Source organism: Coregonus lavaretus (genome assembly GCF_964263955.1).
Source record: "Coregonus lavaretus genome assembly, contig: HAP1_SCAFFOLD_372, whole genome shotgun sequence".
Lineage (NCBI taxonomy): Eukaryota > Metazoa > Chordata > Actinopteri > Salmoniformes > Salmonidae > Coregonus > Coregonus lavaretus.
In genome coordinates, this window is record NW_028160424.1 from 179,895 (window position 1) to 202,281 (window position 22,387).

At 45.0% G+C, this 22,387-nt stretch overlaps 1 protein-coding gene across 1 annotated transcript in view; it reads left to right on the forward strand.

Annotated features, from left to right (window-relative positions):
* LOC311121837 (polymeric immunoglobulin receptor-like) overlaps positions 1-22,387 on the forward strand; it is a gene marked incomplete at its 5' end in the record, with an annotated part of 38,990 nt that overhangs the window by 15,442 nt on the left and 1,161 nt on the right. The window contains 7 exons of the mRNA XM_084196279.1: positions 14,838-15,182; positions 15,353-15,464; positions 15,915-16,009; positions 16,374-16,414; positions 20,932-20,997; positions 21,981-22,067; positions 22,313-22,372. Of these exons, the coding sequence (XP_084052405.1) occupies positions 14,838-15,182; positions 15,353-15,464; positions 15,915-16,009; positions 16,374-16,414; positions 20,932-20,997; positions 21,981-22,067; positions 22,313-22,372 (806 nt within the window). The remainder of the gene's footprint in view (positions 1-14,837; positions 15,183-15,352; positions 15,465-15,914; positions 16,010-16,373; positions 16,415-20,931; positions 20,998-21,980; positions 22,068-22,312; positions 22,373-22,387) is intronic.

Consider the following 22,387-nt stretch of genomic DNA (forward strand, 5'->3'; position numbering starts at 1 on the left):
TGTGATAACCTGACTGACAAGAGGTGTGTAGACGCTCCGTCACAAGTGACCACGCCTCTTCGTGAATATTCATAAATACTTTAGCCTATGCCAAGTTAGAAAATAAACGATCAATATGCCAAAACTTTAGTTGTACACAATCATAAATAAGCAAATTAATTATATAAGGTTCCCTAAATGTGAACATGTAGTAGTTGAATGTTTTCTGGATTTTTTTATTTTGTCTATTACAGTTTCATGGAAGTTGACAACGGTATTATGACGAGATCAATGGGTAAATTGTATCAATAATCATTCTGAAAAATGTGTGTAAATTAATAATAACAGCTGTGTGTCCTTGACTCCTTCCTAAATTTAGCTGTACTTTGCACTGACTGTAGGTTCATCGCTTCACATTGCAGGTGGAACTTTACTGACACCTGCTGGATGAAGATAGAAATCATTAGTATTCAGTGGGTCAAACACCCTATTGGGACAGTTATGAATGAAGATAGGCCTAATCTGAATAAAATGGCAGTCAGAACACAATGAGTTTGCTGGCACCACAGAGATCCTATTAGGCTAAATAGTTCTATATCAAATCAAATTAAATTGTATTTGTCACATGCGCCGAATACAACCTACCTTACAGTGAAATGCTTACTTACAAGCCCTTAAACAACAATGCAGTTTTAAGAAAGTGTTAAGTAAAAAAATAGATAAGTAAGAAATAAAATAATAAAAATAGAAAATAACAAATAATTAAAGAGCAGCAGTACAATAACAGTAGCGAGGCTATATACAGGGGGTACCGGGGGGGGGAATGCAAGTAGTCCGGGTAGCCATTTGATTAGCTGTTCAGGAGTCTTATGGCTTGGGGGTAGAAGCTTTTTGGACAGACTTAGCGCTCTGGTACCGCTTGCCGTGCGGTAGCAGAGAGAACAGTCTATGACTAGGGTGGCTGGAGTCTTTGGCAATTTGTAGGGCCTTCCTCTGACACCGCCTGGTATAGAGGTCCTGGATGGGAGGAAGCTTGGCCCCAGAGATGTACTGGGCCGTACGCACTACCCTCTGTAGTGCCTCGTGGTCGGAGGCCGAGCAGTTGCCATACCAGGCGGTGATGCAACCAGTCAGGATGCTCTCGGTGCAGCTGTAGAACCTTTTGAGGATCTGAGGAACCATGCCATATCTTTTCAGTCTCCTGAGGGGGAATAGGCTTTGTCGTGCCCTCTTCAAGACTGTCTTGTTGTGTTAGGACCATAATAGTTTGTTGGTGATGTGGACACCAAGGAACTTGAAGCTCTCAACCTGCTCCACTACAGCCCCGTCGATGAGAATGGGGGCGTGCTCGGTCCTCCTCTTCCTGTAGTCCACAATCATCTCCTTTGTCTTGATCACGTTGAGGGAGAGGTTGTTATGTAATGCTGTGGCTGGTACCAAAAGAGAGACCAGAGTTGTGTGGCCTTTTATAAAGATGTACTTTTTATTACATTAAACAGCTGCACAGACAAAGACTCAAATCCTTTATTTCCAGTGTTGTTTTACCCTTCTGATCCGGGGGAAGAACTCAAAGTTGGAGGCGTCGCTAGCCAAAGCCTGAAGGCTGTGTCACGGGGCTAAGCTGTGCCCTATAGAGTAGGCTACCGAAGCACCTACACACACCAGAATCATTTCCTTCATGTATATCTCAGTAACATCATAGCGGCACACATCAGATTACATGTTTGTTAACCGTGTGGTCTAGCGCTATTCACATAATCCATGCACTTTATTAAATGGTCATTTTGTAACTGTTGTTCGCTGTCAACATTTACGTTGATTCATTTATGGTAGCTTACCTTATCTTATAGACAATATTATTTGTCCTTTTGAATGTGTTGTTTTTTGATTGATTAACTGTTTTGGTTTGTCTCCGTAGGTGGGGCTAACGCAACATAAAGGATGCGTTCCCCTGCTCAGATGTTGCATGCATCAACCAATGGTTGCCTTCCATGTCATTGACTGTGCGGTCCTTGCTATAACATATGAGTTGTGTTCCTCTGCTCAGACGTTGCTGATGCATGCCAGATCTCCTGCATGGGTATTTTACATATCAGCAAACCACATCATATGTTATTATAATTTATTCACTTTTATTTAATCAGGGGAGCCCAATTGAGACCAGGCGTTGTAAGATCTGAGCAGCAACGTCTGAGCAGAGGAACACGGCTGGGGCAGAGCTCCTCCTGGGCAGACCATGGTGAACCTTTGACACAAGGTATTTAGCTTTTAGGGCCCAACTTGAAGTCTAGTCTCAAGTTTGTCATTTTGTTTCGTTTTCTATTTTGTCTTGCACTGTAATTTTCCTCACCGGATTCTGGAACTCCACAAACTTTTTGTAAAATAACCCAATGGTGACTCCATATCGCTGCCTCCACTTTAATGCTTTTAAGCCTCCAACTGCTGGGCCAACCCTACAGGCAGTAACAAAGGTAGTAGAACTGAAAAACCAAAATACAATAAAGGAAATTCAAAAGAAAATGTCATACTGAAGAAGTGCCTGTGGGCTATAAAAAATGATGTGAGCTCTGTGCTTTGTGAGTTTGCGTGTGATATTCTGATGTATCGGAAGTAGTTTGCTGAGTTGGAGCCAAAGATAGAAGGTATACAGTGCCTTCGGAAAGTATTCAGAACCCTTGACTTATTCCACATTTTGTTACGTTACAGCCTTATTCTAAAATTGATTAAATAAATCAAAATCCTCAGCAATCTACAGAGAATACCCCATAAGGACAAAGCAAAAACAGTTTTTTAGAAAAAAAAACGTATTTACAAAAAATCTGGTTGAGAAATTTTAAATAAATATGTATTTATATAAGTATTCAGACCCTTTGCTATGAAACTCGACATTGAGCTCAAGTGCATCCTGTTTCCATTGATCATCCTTGAGATGTTTCTACAACTTGATTGGAGTCCACCTGTGGTAAATTCAATTGATTGGACATGATTTGGAAATTCACACACCTGTCTATATAAGGTCACACAAATGACAGTGCTTGTCAGAGCAAAAACCAAGCCATGAGGCCGAAAGAATTGTCCGTAGAGCTCAGAGACAGGATTGTGTCGAGGCACAGATCTGGGGAAGGGTACCAAACAATTTCTGCAGCATTGAAGGTCCCCAAGAACACAGTGGCCTCCATCATTCTTAAATGGAAGAAGTTTGGAACCACCAAGACTCTTCCTAGAGCTGGCCTCCCGGCCAAACGGAGCAATCGGGGGAGAAGGTTCTTGGTCAAGGAGGAGCCCAAGAACCCGATGGTCACTCTGACAGGGTCTAGAGTTCCTCTGTGGAGATGGAAGAACTTTCCAGAAGGACAACCATCTCTGCATCACTCCACCAATCAGGCCTTTATGGTAGAATGGCCAGACGGAAGCCACTCCTCAGTAAAAGGCACATGACAGCCCGCTTGGAGTTTGCCAAAAGGCACCTAAAGACTCTCAGACCATGAGAAACAAGATTATCTGGTCTGATGAAACCAAGATTGAACTCTTTGGCTTGAGTCTCAGGGGGTGGGGGGTTGTTGCTAAAATGTCTAAATAACTGTTTTTGCTTTGTCATTATGTGGTATTGTGTGTAGATTGATGAGGGGAAAAAACTATTGAATCCATTTTAGAATAAGGCTGTAATTTAACAAAATGTGGAAAAAGTAAAGGGGTCTGATTACTTTCCAAATGCACTGTAGCTCAGTATTTAACATGACGTTGTGGAATGAGTTTACCCAAGACTTGCAGCCTTGTGTTACTGCAACTTCCTGAGCTAATTTTGACAATGTTGATGAAGATATTATCTGTGGTTTTGAGTTGCCTGTGGTTTTGAGTTGGCGTCTATGACCAGGGTTAATTTTCTGTATAGAAGAGGGAGAGAGACAGAGAGCGTTCATGTTGAACGTAAAACCACATCAGACTGGGTTGTGGTCCGGAGGACCCTGAACCCTGACCTGGCTTAAAGTGAGAGTCTGTGGAGGTCTAGTTCCCATCACTCCATCTATGCAGCACACCTGAATTCTATCAATTTCTTTGACAAAAATGTATGATATAGTTTATTTTATACAGAGTTAATTCAGAAATATTGAATTTAGAAAAGAAAAGGTGCAACGCTCGCTCACCATAAAAAGTATTTGTTTTATTAAGCAAGTTTAAAAGACTGACGTTTCAGCCTTTAATGGCCTTCTTCAGAAATATTGAATTTGGCCATTGAAAATGTGGTGCATGATGCTCCTGCATCCAGTCTTTGTATCATTAGTGGCCTGTTTTCCATCAGAGGGTAACAGGATAGTAGTGACTCTTGGTGCATAAAAGGCCTTAGAGAATGTTGAAATACATGTACATTGTAGTGACTATGACTTTTGGGTTAAACTAGCCAATGTAACGCAATAGTTGCTATCTGCCACTGTGGGGGGAATGTACACAGACACAGGAAGAGAGTTAAAGAAAGTGAGGTCTTTGAACATAAGGAAGTAGAGTATTTCTCGCTGTTGACTTTGTCCTTGACACACACATCAGTACATGGCTCCCAATCTCGCCCGCCTCATCCTCCTCTTCCTCATCTTCCCCAGACTCTCAGCAGGTATGTGTAACCTCCTACATAAAACAATATTACAGTTTACTATAGTAAGCTGTAGTATACTGTAGAATTCTATACTCCACAATGTAGTGTACCTCGATTGTGTAGTGCTTACAATATAATTTTGTAGTATACTGGATAATTATATTCCACACACTGTAGTATTCCTCAATCATGTAGTACTTACTTTAGAATTTTTAGATGGATTGGACTGCTAGCTAGCTTTATTGCTAGCTGCTAGCTTTGTCGATGCTCTTTTGATTTGAACGTGCTGTCCTTGGGGAGCTGATGCCGGGGATTTCCACTGAGGTTCCCCCTCGATCATGTAGCGCTTCCTATAGAATGTTGCAATATACTGTAGAATACTATACTCCACACTGTAGTATCCCTTGATTGAAAATGTTATCTGACTACTTAAAAAAACAATACAACCACAAATGTGGATACAATGCATTTAGAAATTTGTCGAGAATAACACAAAAAACCTTTGACATTTATTTCGATTGTGATCCTAGTTCAAACATCAAATATATTACACATTTACAGCTTACCCACATTAATAAATACTAAAGTATACTATGGTCTAAATACTGTAGTATTACTATAGTTATATACTGTAGTGTACAATAGTATTCACTGTTGTGTTTTTGCAGACTTTACTGTAGTATTCACTGTAGTGTTTTTGCGGACATGGCTGTAGTATCGTATCGTATTATTCACTAAGGGTTGGGGAGTAACGAATTACAAAAAAAATTATTTTCTGTAATCCGTTAGGTTACCAGCTAAAATATTGTAATCAGATTACAGATACTTTTGGAAAACTACAAAGTGATGATTACTTCAAGGATTACTTTTAAATTCAGAAAATATGTTTGTGAATTTTTTGTTGTTGATACCTTTCTGTTTTCTCAATGACATTCAAGTCAGCACTGAAAAAAGGCCAAGTTTAAAGTGGAACTGACAGCGTTTTAACTACTTTGCAGACATGAAACAAACAGACAATCATAATATCAGTCAGAAATATCAAATTCCCAGTTTATGCTACAAAACCAACTTCATAAGAGGTTTTAAAAATTGATTCTATTTGACTAAAAATTCCATGACGTACAGTAAGACATTGTTGGCAGAATAGATGGATGCAGTTCAATGCATGATATAATTCACCAATACATTTATTGGTAGTCCAAAAAAATATTGCTATCAGGTTGTAAATCACAGCTGACCTAACATGGTTTGCTGCCTCCACCCATTCAGGATGCAGTCTTTCAGTTTCAATGACTCAATATTTTGAACAAAAACGGAGGACTGTAACTAAGGCTGGGAATATCAATACAATCAAAATCAGTCATAACATGGCTAATAGGCTAGCGTATCTATTTATGTAGATATTTATTTAGCAATCTAAAAACACGGAGCCTAACGTTAGCTAGCTAGCTGCTGGGAGGATTTCATGTCATTGGAGGCGTGGGTGAGTGACAGACTTTTCCCCTTCATCGCTTTTCAGTGGCTACAGCTACACATACTGGTGTCATTTGGTTAGCTAGCAAGAAATGTGAATCCGCTTTGCTAGCTAGCTATGCTGAACATGAACGACTGTTATCCACAGTTAGCATATCTCTTAGTTGTCAATCAAATCTATTTGGCATCGATCAAATAGGCGGGCAGGCAGGCAAGTTCCAATTTTGTCAAAACGTGGGTTGGGACAAGCATGCATTGGCAGGCAAGCTGCAGAATGGACTAGCAGGCTACTATTCCCCATTGTTTATCAGTGCGTTTTTGACGGCCAACTAGCTGAAAAGGTTTGAGGGTTTATCTAATGTTCTCTCCTTAGATGTTTTCTCATCTCGCTCTGGCTAGCTTTAGTTGTTGATGTGCATAGGCAACTGAGAGCGAGAGACCCTACCTTTTCACAGTTGTTTGATCAATAGGACTGTGAAGTTCCCAAATGTAAGAGGACTCCCGTGGTATTTACATATTTCCAGAAATCCATTCAGGTGTATTTTGTGGCTTTTGGCCAATGCATTCTAATGATCTAAAGTCACACTGTTGCTACTGCCTGTAAATACACAGTTCAAACTGAATGATGGCAGGCCCATGTGAAAAATGGCTTATTTGCATATAGGCCTGCTGTAGATCTGAATAACTATGGCGCACTGGTCTGCGTAGACTCGGTCCTAGATGAGCATGTGTTTTTATTAGGTTTTATTTACTGCAGTGTCTATTAATTGTCCAAACGCAAGACAACTTTCCCACTCTTTATTGCTATTGAATTTTCACAAATGCTTTAGTATACCTCATTCCCAAACATTCTATGAATTTATGAAAATGACAAAATGACCATAATATTTAAGTGCTCTATAATTTTTGTGAAAGGTGTCATATTCTTCCTGGGGTGTATACTGTATGTAGCAGGAGCAGTTTTCATTTGCATGTATTTGTATGAAGTTCGTCAAAATATTAGATTCTCATTCTAAAGGGAATAAATTCCAAGATGTTGTCTCTATTCAAGCTCTTATGCATTGTTCTTCCACCCTCTCCTGGCATAAAATGGTATTGGTCTGGTGTCAAGTTCACCGTTGCCGCCATATTTGAGTTCCCTTTCCATTATGGCGAAGAAGGTATGTAGAAAGTTGAGCTCCGCTCTTTTTTGTGATATACCATGTCATAATCCTCATACAAGTCTAGTCTAGCTGAATAAAGTGCCTTATTAATGTTTTGTATATGGATCAAGCTGTGTGGAGATCAGACTATCTCAGCTATTTAATATCTCAGTATCTTGATGTATCGTGATGCTAGCTAACTACTTGGCACTAAATGAACGTTCTGAATGTTTACTTTGCTAGCTAATGAGTCGTGTAATGGCTAACGTTACCACGAGCGGTAAGACAAAGTTGTGACTACAAAAGGCTGTGAAGTATTTGTAGTTAATCATATCAGTAATTAGTCCATCATACTACATACACTGTGCGGTGCTGTTCCGTGCCTGTCCATCTTCAGCGTTATTAAACCACCTCAACTGGAATCCTACCTGTCTGGCATCTGTTCCCTTACCAGCACAGATGCCAGACAGGTACCCTAAAGGTAGTCCCGGTAGTCTCGCAATGTTGCGCCTCTGGGTTTAGAATCTCTGTGACAAGAGTTTCTGTCAGACAAAGTCAGGTAGGTCCCTCCCCGTTTCATTCCATTGGCTTTTTTTGCAACATTTTGCAACATAATCTGCACAATGAATACGCCCCAGTGGACAGCTAGTGAAATATGCACTCTTGCAACAGCTGCATAGTGTATGGAATAAAAGTTTGAGTTTCTACCTTCTACCTTCTACTCCTGAGTGGCGCAGTGGTCTAAGGCACTGCATCGCAGTGCTAACTGTGCCACTAGAGATCCTGGTTCGAATCCAGGCTCTGTCGCAGCCGGCCACGACCGGGAGACTCATGGGCGGCGCACAATTGGCCCAGCGCCGTCCAGGGTAGGAGAGGGAATGGCCGGCAGGGATGTAGCTCAGTTGATAGAGCATGGCGTTTGCAACGCCAGGGTTGTGGGTTCGATTCCCACGGGGTCCAGTATAAAAAAATATGTATTCACTAACTGTAAGTCGCTCTGGATAAGAGCGTCTGCTAAATGACTAAAATGTAAAATGTAAACCCCCCCATGGTATTGTGCTTCAAAAGTGGGGCTTTTATTGCTCAATTTAATTAGTGCTTAAAAAAAATGGCATGCTCAAACTCACGCACTTTTGATAGACTTATCAAGATTTCAGAGTGTCACCAACAAAAACGTAAACAATAGACCCATAGCAAATGCAGCATATGGAATACATTTTTCACATGCAAATATCACTTTTTGGTAGTGCTCAAAGCATGCCATTCCGAGAGCAGCTTTTATTTTTCAACTTGAAGCAATGAGCCCACTCAGTCCTCCATGACAACAACATCAGAAACCACAGTGTAGGCTAATAGTCCTTAGTTTTTAGGTTATGCTCAGGTAAAACAATTTGACTCATTTATATTTCCAAGACCTATTGTTTAAGATCAAGGAGTATTACATTAATTGGAATGTCAAAATATCTGACAGACTGTTTTGTAAATGCAAATATATAGCCTTAATCATATTATTATCTGTAGTAGAAAGCAATGGGTTAGAAGAAGCCTATATAACCAACCCATAAAGTAAAATGCAACATACATTTATGGCAAGCTATGCAATAGATGTTGTTCAAGATATTTGTGTCTTCTTCTAATTAAGCAGGTTGACCTTTATTGTGATGAGTATTGTCCTTGAGGCAGAACTGAGCGATTTCCGCTAGATGGGCCAGCTTCAAAGTCAAAATTGTCTGTAGCTTATTGTAAAAATGTATAAAAACAAAAACTAGCTTTTTGGTCTGAATTTAAGGTTGGGCATTAGGGTTAGCAGTGTGGTTAAGGTTAGAGTTAGGTATAAAAGCAGATGTTATGACTTTGTGGCTGTGCCAGCTACTAACCTGCACCTCTTAAGAGGAATGTAATCTAGTATACTGGCGACGTCGAATGCCGAAGGGGTGGAGCGGGAGTAGACGTGACAGTACCACTCCCCCCACCGAAGCGCGGCTCCAGCCGCAGGACAACGCCGACCAGCGGGGCAGCCCCGAGGACGAGGAGCGGGCCGGTCCGGGCGGCGAAGGTGGAAATCACGGATGATGTTGGGATCCAGAATGTCCTCCACCGGAACCCAACACCGCTCCTCTGGGCCATACCCCTCCTAGTCCACCAGGTACTGGAGCCGACCACCACGACGTCGGGAGTCCAGTAGAGATCTGACAGCATAAGCAGGACCCCCCTCGATGTCGAGGGGGGGGCGAAGGAGTGTCGTGGGGGACAGCATAACCAGGAACCACCGGCCTGAGAAGGGAGACATGAAAAGAAGGTGAGATACAGTAGTCACTGGGAAGCTGTAACCTATATGTCACCTCGTTGACCCTCCAGAGAACCTTGAATGGCCCCAGAAACCGGGGACTCAGCTTCTTGCAGGGTGGAGTGGGAGGTTCCTGGTAGAGAGCCAGACACAATCCCCAGGATGGTACACAGGGGTCGCACTGCGGTGGCGGTCTGCCTGCTCCTTTTGACGGTGGACGGCGAGCTGGAGTCTCATGTGGTCATTGCTCCACACTTCTTCTGTGCGGCTGAACCACTCAACCGCAGGAGTTTCGGTCTGGCCCGGGTTCCACGGAGCCAGGGCCGGCTGAAAACCCAGAACACACTGGAACGGGGTCAACCCAGTGGAGGAGTGACGAAGCGAGTTCTGGGCGTACTCCGCCCATGGAAGGAGTCGAGCCCACTCTCCCTGCCGGTCCTGACAGTGACTCCTCAGGATCCTCCCCAGCTCCTGGTTCATCCTCGCTACCTGCCCGTTGGACTGAGGCCTATACCCGGAAATGAGGCTGACTGTCATAAAGGCTCTCCATACCCATGATGTGAATTGGGGGCCACTGTCGGAGACAATGTCCTCTGGAAGGCCAAAATGCCGGAAGACCTGCTGGAATAGTGCCTCAGCGACCTGGAGAGCGGTAGGGAGGTCAGAAAGAGGGATTAAATGACAGGATTTAGAAAATATATCCACAACCACCAAAATGGTGGTGAAACCCTCAGAGGAGGGGAGACCAGTAACTAAGTCCGTGGATAGATGGGACCTGGGACGCTGAGGCACGGGAAGGAGTTTCCCTGCTGGAGCGTTCTGGGGGAATTTGGTTTGGGCACATACGGAACAGGAGTTGACGTAGCAAATGATGCCCTGCGCCAAGGTGGGCCACGAGTACTTCTCAGAGATGGATTGGGTAGTGCGAGAAATACCTGGATGTCCAGCGACGACAGCTGTGTGTGCCAAGGTCAGCAGCCAATCCCTTATTCCCGTGGGAACGTAGATGCGCTCGGGAGGACAGTTAGTGGTCGCGGCTCCCTCTCCAGAGCCTGACAACATCTACATCCCAGACCACAGGAGCTACGACTCGGGAGGATGCACTTAGGACAGGACCCTCTCCCGAATCGTAGAGACGGGTCAGGGCATTGGCCTTGGTGTTCTTTGAACCTGGGCGATAGGTCAGCGTGAAGTCGAACCTTGTGAAGAAAAGGGCCCACCTTGCTTAGCTAGGATTCAGCCTCCTCGCTGTCCGTATGTACTCCAGGTTCCAATGGTTGGTGAGGATGACGAATGGTACCTTGGTGCCCTCCAGCCAGTGTCTCCACTCCTCTAATGCCAACTTCAACACCAGGAGCTCTCGATCACCGACTTCCTAATTCCTCTCTGCAGGGGTCAGTTTCTAAGAGATATATGCACATGGATACAATTTCTGTGGATTACCCTGTCGTTGAGACAGAACTGCCCCCACATCCACCTCTGAAGCGTCCACCTCCACCACAAAGGATATCGTTGGATCTGAGTGTTTGAGCAATGGGGCGGAGGTGAAACATCCCTTGAGTAGACGGAAGGCCTCGTCGGCTGCTGGGCTCCATACCAACCTACGGGGACCACCCTTGAGGAGAGAGGTGAGAGGGGCGGCGACGAAGTTGAAGTTCCTGATGAAACTGCGGTAGAAGTTGGCAAACCCCAAAAACCATTGTAACCCCTTTATGGTGGTCGGGACTGGCCATAACCTGACTGCATCTACCTTCTTGTCGTCCATCCTCACTCCCTGCGGGCTGATTTGGTAGCCTAAGAAGGAGACAGCCTTCTGATGAAATTGGCACTTCTAAGCCTTGACGAACAGGTGGTTAGCCAGGAGGCAATGTGTGACCTATTTTCCAGCAGAAGGTAACAGGATAATCGTGACTATTGCTCCCAAAGAGCCCTTGCTGAAAGGGGCAGTGCAGTCAAAAATGTGAGTTTCTTGTTTGTTTTTAAATTATATTTCCACACAATGAGGTTGAAATAATACTGTGAAATTGTAACACATTTGGATAATGCCCTTTTAGTGTAAGAGCTTTTTGAAGAAAAAAACGTCAGGATTTTCAGACTGTTCAAGTGGGATGGAGTTTTTGACCCACAGAATGACATCACAATCTGAAATGATTATTCTGATTCTGTTTTATTTGCATATGTATCCTCCTACTTTGAAGGGGTAAGCTGGGTAGGCTCTAGTCTATACAATCCTCTCCACCAATCAGGGCTCTGTATTTAAATATATTTACATTTGTATCAACACGCACACATGATCACACAGAGCATTTCAATGTCAAAAGGAGGCTCAGGAAAATAAATCATGAAAAATGTATTTTTGATTTGTTTTCATGAAATGAACACAGACAGTGATTTAAAAATAAAATGAAACTGCATGGGGGCTTGAACAACGTTGTAGTAACTATGAGTTTGGGTTAAACTAGTCTATATAATGCAATAGTTGCTATATGCCACTGAGGGGGGCATGTACACACAAACAGAAGCAGGAAGAGTTAGAGTGAGGTCTGTGAACATTGGGAAGTAGAGTCATTCTCGACTGGTGCCTTTGTCCTTGACTGATCTACACATTAGTACACAGATACTGTGTCACACACACAGACTCAAACCTTCACGACTCCCCACCTCTTTGACCTCTTTCATGGGGCCCATGCCCACCTCTTTCACCTCTATGATGGGGCCCATGCCCACCTCTCTGACAGCCCCTTGTCCACCAGTTCTTTGATTTCTCCCTCCCCCTTGCTGTCTATCCTGCTCCTTGTTAAAGAAATTGCAAGTGTTCACACACACCCTTTTATATGGTGACCAATAGTGGTTGCACTATGTTTTACATTTTAGTCATTTAGCAGATGCTCTTATCCAGAGCGACTTACAGTTAGTGATTGCATACATTTTCATACTGGCCCCCCGTGGGAAACGAACCCACAACCCTGGCGTTACAAGCGCCATGTTCTACCAACTGAGCTACAGGGGACTATGTGTAATCAATTAGTAATAATGAATATTCATTATGTATGGTTATCATGTATCATACATGTCATTCAGATGTTTATACTATACAAACACACATTGTATTTCTGTAGTTCTCTAAATACATATATAGTAGACAAACCAGTCAAAAATCAATAGGTTTACCAACGGTTAAGTGACTAACCATTAAGCGCCGTTGGATTGCATGATGGTCAAATGTATTTAAACAAATGTGAAGAGAATCATATGAAAAGTATTGTGATTATTACATTGTTAAAGGCAATTACTTTATATGAAAGGTATTTCTAGATGAAACACTGATCATGTTTGGTGAAAAGGTTTGTGTGATTTTGTGTTTTGTACTTAGTCAATTGAAAATGTGCTTAAAGTTTTGAAAAAACTGCCTTTTTGATGATCTGTTTTGAGTTTTGTACTAAGAGTTGTGAAATGTTACCACATACATGTGAAAATAGTATGAAAGCGATCCAAAAAAAAATCATGAATATTTTTAAAGACATTTTATTATTCTCAAGATCATTTGTGATTTTGAGAGTGACATTCTGATGTATCTGAAGTAGTTTGCTGTATTGGAGCCAACAACAGAATGAATAGCTCAGTATTTAACATGACATTATGGAATGAGTTTAGCTTGAACTTGCAGCATTCTGAGCTAACTTTCACACTTATGCTTAGAGGACATCTGTGGTTGTGAGCTGTACATTTCCTGTATAGAAAAGGGAGAGAGACAGAGAGCGTTCTTGTTGAACGTAAAATAATATCAGACTGGGTTGTTGTCCGGAGGACCCTGAACCATGAACCTGGTTTAAAGTGAGAGTCTGTGGAGGTCTTGGTCTAGTACCCATCACTACATCGCTGTAGCACATGACCCCTCAAATCTATCAATGTCTAGCACATAGAGTACATTTATCATATAGTTTCTTATATACCGAAATATAGATTTTTGACAATGGAAATATTGTGCATGTCACCCAATTATCAAATCTTTGTATCATTAGTGGCCAATGTTCCAGTAGAGGGTAACAGGATAGTAGTGACTTTTGGTCCCAAAACCCTTAGAGAAAGCTGAAATATATTTTAGTGACTATGATTTTGGGGTTAAACTAGTCCATATGATGCAATAGTTGCTATCTACCACTGAGGGGGCCATGTACACACAAACAGAAGCAGGAAGAGAGTTACAGACAGTGAAGTCTATTAACATTAGGAAGTAGAGTCATTCTGGCTGGTACCTTGGTCCTTGACACACATTTGTACTCAGGTACCATATAATATACCAGGCAGACTGAAACCATAAACATGGCTCTTCATCTCTCCCTCCTCCTCCTCCTCCTCCTCTTCCTCATCCTCACCCTCATCCTCTTTGTACTCTCAGCAGGTAAGGGTACTATTTCTACGAATTAAGGGCGAAGTCCCCTGGGTCTATTCACTTAAAACACTGTATAATCAATCTCAATAATGAACGAGCTGTGTGTTGGAGCAATGTGATTCATTTTGTATTTTTCCTTTGTACAGATTCTGTTAAATGTTAATTCTAATTTAAATGTGTTTTGTGTTGATGTGTCCACAGTGAGGTATGTGTCTGTGCAGACAGGAGGCTCCATCACCATCCCATGTCAATATGATCCGAATCACATCAACCATGTGAAATACTGGTGTAAAGGATTAGGTTGGGAAGTGTGTTCTTATGTGGTACGCACTGACCATCCTAAGATCAGTGGTAAGGCCTCAATCTCTGATGACATCAACAAGAGAATCTTCACTATGACCATGACTAACCTGAAGTCATGGGACTCTGAGCATTACAGGTGTATTGTGGAGATCAATGGAGGACCAGATATCAGGATACAATGGTTCTACCTATCTGTCACTTTAGGTAAGATCCCTTCACTGCTTGTATCTAGTAAAGTAGAATGAATAGTGCTCAGCAATGTCCTATGGATTGTCCTGTAAACCTGCAATGTCAAATACAAAATAATGACCCAATTATAAATATCATTTTACAACAAATGAAATGATAAATGTGCAACCAGTCTGAAATTCTTAGACAGAGCTATGCTGTATACATAGGTGCAAGAACTGACCATGTTGACAATTACATTATTTAAAAACCACTGAGTAAAACAAGAATATATTTGGGGTCATGATGGGGTAACAGTTGAACCAAACTCGTGAGGCAACTTAAATTCTTCAATAATTAATGGCTATATATAATTATTATGAATTCAAAAGACTAACAATGGATGTACCAATCACAGACTGCAGCTTTAAGGAATTTGTAAGGAGCCTGTTGTAAAAACACATTTTTCTTCTCTGAATTCTTGTTTTTTACCTCTGTGTTCAGGTACTCCAAAACTCTATGTGGACCAACAGGAAGTGACTGGAGTAGAAGGAGGGAGTGTCACTGTCCGTTGTTACTATAGTAACTCTGGAGATATAAAGTGGTGCAGGATGGGTGGTGATTGTGTGTCGTATTCTGGGACTTTACATGGAACATCAGTGACATTAAAGGATATTACATTACATATCAGTCTGGCCAACAACAGAAAAGTCTTAACAGTGACTATGAGTGGACTGAAGATGGAGAACACTGACTGGTATTGGTGTGAAGTGGGAGGACTAGAGTTGCCTGTTCACATCACTGTCAGTCAACAAACTGCAACACATAGAACCACTACAATGACGTCAAGTGAGTAGATCAATCACATACTTTATGATCAAACATGATTCACTTTGTTTTATCCAGTGGCATCATCTGGAATTAATTGTAATATTAACTATGAATGTGATGTTGCTATACAACCTGACTATCTGGTATACCAGTAATTTCATTGATGCCATTGTTGTTTTACCTCACAGCAACCCAAGCTCCAACCAATCAACAACCCTCTGTCTCTCCAACTGCTGAGCCTGTTCAGACTGACAACACAAGTCAAGGAGCTGAGGGGAACAAGGAGGACGTCCACCAGAGGTTATTATCACTCATTCAGCTGTATTATCCCACATATTATGGCAATTGTTAGATAATATGAACACAAAGAAACATTACAATTCCATCATACACTACAACAGTTAAAGCTAACCAAACACCCTCCCTAAATGCATATAGAGACTGTTAGCACTTCCTCTTGAGTATATATTTTTTTTTGATAAGTAGCATCAATTTTGGTGTTATTCTCACTTGTTTGCAAGGGCGAGTTACACACAAAAAAAAACGTTATTTGTATAGTAATAATCTCAATAATAATCATGTAATCTCTTCAGTTGCATGGTCTTCTTCCACACATGTGAATATCTAAATAATTGTTCCATTTATCACAAAAGTTCATACAACAAGTTATTACTTTTTCACAATTGATACATTTATAATGATCTAATTTAATTGTATTTTTAATTAAAGTTCTTCTATGTAATCCATTAGGTCCATAGATGTGAAAGTCCTACTGATTCCTTGGGGCATGTTGGTGGTGGTGACAGCTGGTATCCTAGTCACATGGAAGATGTGGACAAAGCATAGTAAGTAGTCATTTTATGTGAATATAAAAACGAGAATAGTTTAGAAAAATACAAAACGTATTGTCATTGTGAACAACATTATATTGCTTGCCTGTGATTTATCTTGAATGACAGAAAATACTTGGTGGAATTGTCTATAAGAAATCCATTCAGAGGTATTATTGTACTATAACAATCTCAGAAGTAATTGACATCTTCCTCTCTTTATGAATAATGGCACTGGAGGGGCTGCCGTTTTACAGGCTCCTAACCATCTGTGCTTATTTCTTGAACTGCATTGTTGGTTAAGGGCTTGTAACTAAGTATTTCACGGTAAGGTCTATTCGGCGCATGTGACAAATACATTTGATTTGATTTATTCCAGAGGACAATAAGGCCAAGGACCAGACAACTAACAACTCAGTGGTAGGATACACTTAATTTACTATATTATATTATTTTCAACCATCTGCTTTTCTGTTCTTGAGTTCAGATCATCTACCATTTGTCGAGTGTTACCTCTTCAGTTGGTTATCAATGAGTTGACATAAAAGGTCCCATATTCTGAACCCAAGGTCTTATAGCAGTCAAGACTGTCACGATCGCCAATGAAGTAGGACCAAAGCGCAGCGTTGGGAGTGAACATGATGACTTTAATGTTGAATACACGACAAAACAAAACACGATCCGTAACATCCTCAGTACACCGACTGAACATAGAACAAAAACCCACAACCACAAGGTGAACACAGACATTTTAAATATGGCTCCCAATCAGAGATAACGAGCCGACAGCTGACACTCGTTACCTCCGATTGGGAGTCACTGACCAAACATAGAACGCGAACACCTAGACACTACACACAGTACAAAACACACGGAAATCTACACACCCTGACTAAACATAAAAGTCCCAGAGCCAGAGTGTGACAGTACCCCCCCCCAAAGGCGCGGACTGCGACCGCGCCCAAATACAAGCAAACAGGGGAGGGCTGGGTGGGCATTCCTCCTCGGCGGCGGCTCCGGCTCCGGGACTCCTCCCCACTTCCTCTCCAACCCCCCCAAAGTACCCCCGGTCCTGCCTAGCCCCGCTGGCCGGAACCGGACTGACGACACGCGCCCCTGGCTTGGTGCGTGGAACAGGAACGGACCGGAATGGGCTGGCAACGCGCACCACAGACCTGGTGCGGAGAGCAGGAACGAGCCGGACAGGGCTGACGAAACGCAACCTTGGCCTGGTGCGTGGAGCAGGAACAGGCCGGACAGGGCTGACAAGACGCACCACAGACTTGAGCCGGGGAGCAGGAACAGGCCGAACCGGGCTGGCGACACGCACCACAGCCTTGGCGCGGAGAGCAGGCACGGGCCGGACAGGGCCGACGAAACGCACCACAGACCTGGTGCGGGGAGCAGGAACAGGCCGGACAGGGCTGACAAGACGCACCACAGACTTGAGCCGGGGAGCAGGAACAGGCCGAACCGGGCTGGCGACACGCACCACAGCCTTGGCGCGGAGAGCAGGCACGGGCCGGACAGGGCCGACGAAACGCACCACAGACCTGGTGCGGGGAGCAGGAACAGGCCGGGCCGGGCTGGCGACGCGCATCACCGGCTTGGCGCGGGGAGCAGGCACGGGCCGGACAGGGCCGACGAAACGCACCACAGACCCGGCGCGGGGAGCAGGAACAGACAGGACCGCGCTGGGGACACACACCCCTGGCCCCCCACGGGGATCAGGAACGGGCCGGACCGGACTGGCAACACACCCCAGCACCTTTCGCCCTGCCTCCACACCTTCCTTCCCCTTCGTGACCAGTGGCCCCCTTAACCTGGCGGCCTCCTCTGCCAACCTTCTGCACTCCTCAATCCCGTACTCCTGCTGCCCCGACGTCGTGAGCCCCCCCCTAAAAAATTTCTGGGGGTCTCTCCTCCCCGTGGACCAGGCCTCTAATGTCCTCTCCCAACCTTCGCTCTTCTGGCTCCACCACTCGTTATCCAACTGCTGCTTGGTCTCGTTGTGGTGGGTTTTTCTGTCACGATCGCCAATGAAGTAGGACCAAAGCGCAGCGTTGGGAGTGAACATGATGACTTTAATGTTGAATACACGACAAAACAAAACACGATCCGTAACGTCCTCAGTACACCGACTGAACATAGAACAAAAACCCACAACCACAAGGTGAACACAGACATTTTAAATATGGCTCCCAATCAGAGATAACGAGCCGACAGCTGACACTCGTTACCTCCGATTGGGAGTCACTGACCAAACATAGAACGCGAACACCTAGACACCCAACATAGAACATAAACACATAGACTGCACACACCCTGGCTCAACATAATGAGTCCCAGAACCAGGGTGTGACAGTACCCCCCCCTAAAGGCGCGGACTGCGACCGCGCCTCAAAACCCCCAAACAGGGGAGGGCTGGGCGGGCATACCTCCTCGGTGGCGGTTCTGGCTCCGGCCTAGACCACCACCCCACCATAGTCACTACCCGCTTACGTAGCCTCCTCCAAATGACCACCCTCCACCTTAACCCCACTAGATTAAGGGCCAGCACCGGACTAAGGGGCAGCACCAGGATAAGGAGCAGCACCAGGATAAGGAGCAGCACCAGGATAAGGGGCAGCACCGGACTAAGGGGCAGCACCAGGCTAAGGGGCAGCACCGGACTAAGGGGCAGCACCAGGCTAAGGGGCAGCACCGGACTAAGGGGCAGCACCGGACTGAATGGCGGATCCTGGCTGGCTGGCTCTGGCAAATCCTGGCTGGCTGGCGGATCCTGGCTGGACGGCTCTAGCGGATCCTGGCTGGACGGCTCTGGCGGATCCTGGCTGGACGGCTCTGGCGGATCCTGGCTGGACGGCTCTGGCGGATCCTGGCTGGACGGCTCATGGCTGGCTGACGGATCTGGCTGCTCATGGCTGGCTGACGGATCTGGCTGCTCATGGCTGGCTGACGGATCTGGCTGCTCATGGCTGGCTGACGGATCTGGCTGCTCATGGCTGGCTGACGGATCTGGCTGCTCATGGCTGGCGGAAGGCTCTGGCTGATCCTGTCTGGCGGAAGGCTCTGGCTGATCCTGTCTGGCGGAAGGCTCTGGCTGATCCTGTCTGGCGGAAGGCTCTGGCTGATCCTGTCTGGCGGAAGGCTCTGGCTGATCCTGTCTGGCGGAAGGCTCTGGCTGATCCTGTCTGGCGGAAGGCTCTGGCTGATCCTGTCTGGCGGAAGGCTCTGGCTGATCCTGTCTGGCGGAAGGCTCTAGCGGCTCCTGTCTGGCGGAAGGCTTTAGCGGCTCCGGTCTGGCGGACGGCTCTGAAGGCTCATGGCAGACGGGCGGCTTAGCAGGCTCAGTACAGACGGGCAGTTCATGCAGCGCTTGGCCGACGGACAGTTCAGACGGCGTTGGGCAGACGGGCAGTTCAGGCACCGTTGGGCAGACGGGCAGTTCAAGCGCCGTTGGGCAGACGGGCAGTTCAGGCGCCGTTGGGCAGACGGCAGACTCTGGCCGGCCGAGACGCACTATAGGCCTGGTGCGTGGTGCCGGAACCGGAGGTACCGGGCTGAGGACACGCATCTCAGGTCTAGTGCGGGGAGAAGGAACAGGGCATGCAGGACCCTGGGGACGCACATAAGGCCTAGTGCGTGGTGCCGGAACTGGTGGTCCCGGGCTGAGGACACGCATCTCAGGGCTAGTGCGGGGAGCAGGAACAGGCCGGGCTGGGCTGGCGAAGCACACCGTAGGCCTTGTGCGAGAGGCAGGAACAGGTCGGACCGGGCTGGAGACGCGCACCGTCCCTTTGGTGCGAGGGGCCGTACCAGGCCGGACCGTACTGGGGACACACACCACTGGCTCTACCCCGGGAACTGGAACGGGCCGGACCGGACTGGATACACACCTCAGTCTCTCACGCCGTGCCTCTACATCTCCTTTCCCTCCTTTAACCAGTAGCCCCCGTAACCTGGTGGCCTCTTGAATTCGCCCCTTCTCTGCCTCCGTTAGCCCCGTCGTCCATGCCCTGTGCCCCCCCCTAAAAAATTCTTGGGGGTGCCTCTCGTCCGTCCGACGATGCCACTGCTGACGCCGCTGCTCCTCTTCTGCCTGGGTCTCCCCCTTCATAGCCCTCCGGTACCGGACGGCCTCCTCCTCGGTAATCTGCCCCCAACCGAGGAGGACATCCACCAGAGTCACCTCCTGTGTCTGTTCCTGGACACGCTGCTTGGTCGTTGTATGGTGGGTTTTTCTGTCACGATCGCCAATGAAGTAGGACCAAAGCGCAGCGTTGGGAGTGAACATGATGACTTTAATGTTGAATACACGACAAAACAAAACACGATCCGTAACGTCCTCAGTACACCGACTGAACATAGAACAAAAACCCACAACCACAAGGTGAACACAGACATTTTAAATATGGCTCCCAATCAGAGATAACGAGCCGACAGCTGACACTCGTTACCTCCGATTGGGAGTCACTGACCAAACATAGAACGCGAACACCTAGACACTACACACAGTACAAAACACACGGAAATCTACACACCCTGACTAAACATAAAAGTCCCAGAGCCAGAGTGTGACAAAGACGTTGACAAATGCTGTTTAAAAGACAGAGATCAGGAAGCTGTCAGTTCACTAAATATACCTCTGACTGCATCCTATCATTTACAGCATTACAGCTCATGTCTATTTCTAAACCAGTTCTGTGCATTCTTGACATTCACTTAGTGTGCAAAATATGTGTGATACCACATTTTAATGTGCACACATGACTGTAAGTCGCTTTGGATAAAAGCGTCTGCTAAATGGCATATTATTATATTATTATGTGGTAAAGGAGTTTAGCTCCTCTTTCCAGGCTTATCATGGAAACAAACTGTGGTTTAGTTGGTAAATAGACAAGTCCTGTATCTCTTTGCTATTTATTTCTTTGCAGTCTGCTGACCCTGAGCAGGACATTACATACAGCACAGTGAGCCAGACCAGAGAAACAGCACAGCAGGTACAAACTGAATAAACCTGGTTTAGGTCTGTGGAGATCTTGGGCTAGAACCAATCACTCCATCTCTGCATGGAGCTAAGGTTCTCTCTCTCTTTCTCTCTTTCTCTCTCTCTCTTTCTCCTCCATCTCTTCAGTGTGAGCTGGGGTTCTCTCTCTCTCTCTCTCTCTCTCTCTCTCTCTCTCTCTCTCTCTCTCTCCTCCATCTCTGTAGTGTGAGCTGGGGTTCTCTCTCTCTATCTCTCTACTCAATTCCTGCAGTGTTGAGCTGAGTATATGAAGTTCCAATACTCTGTCTTCCTATGCATGGAGCTAAGGTTCTCTCTCTATCTTTCTCTCTCCTCTATCTATGTAGTGTGAGCTTGGGTTCTCACTCACTCACTCTCTCTCTCTCTCTCTCTCTCTCTCTCTCTCTCTCTCTCTCTCTCTCTCTCTCTCTCTCTCTCTCTCTCTCTCTCTCTCTCTCTCTCTCTCTCTCTCTCTCTCTCTCTCTCTCTCTCTCTCTCTCTCTCTCTCTCTCCAACCTCTCTCTCTCTCTCCTCCATCTCTGTAGTGTGAGCTTGGGTTCTCACTCTATCTATCTCTCTCTCTCTCTCTCTCTCTCTCTCTCTCTCTCTCTCTCTCTCTATCTCTCTACTCAATTCCTGCAGTGTTGAGCTGAGTATATGAAGTTCCAATACTCTGTCTTCCTATGCATGTAGCCATATGTTTACCTTCTGTCCTGTCCATTTCTCAGAGCCCAAACCCAGACAACCACCATGACGTGATGTACAGCACTGTGATTCCTGATCAGTTCAGGACAGAACAGAAGGTCAACATATGTCTACATGCATCGTTGGTCTTAGACAACATTATGGCTGTTTGCATCTGTTTTAGAAAACAATTGTATTTACAGTATCATTTTCTGTCTTGGAACAAGCAATAGGTAAATGTACACTATAACAATATAACAATACATTTTTGTTATGTGGGTCTCTCTCTACCAGCAGGCCCCATTTCCTGAAGATGATGATGATGTCACATACAGCACTGTCATCCCCCAGCACAAGGCTCAACTAAAAGTACAGGCCAAGGTAAAGCTGCTCTGCTGATTAGCCACAGCTAGTATTATGTTATCAGAAACAACAGTAGGTGATTGTTTCCTCAGTGTTAATATAGTCATGGTTATGTCACCATTATACCTATAGGCATAATATATCACCTTTATGTCACATATCACAATTACAACTGTCTTTCACAGAGAACTGTGTTTTAAACTGTACTCTCCATTATAACAGAACTGTCCCTGTTCACCTCTCTACCTGTTCCTCCTCTGTAGGCAGCAGAACCAGATGATAATGTGGTCTACAGCTCACTAGCTCTACAGGTGACCACACAGGTCAGTGTTGGTGTC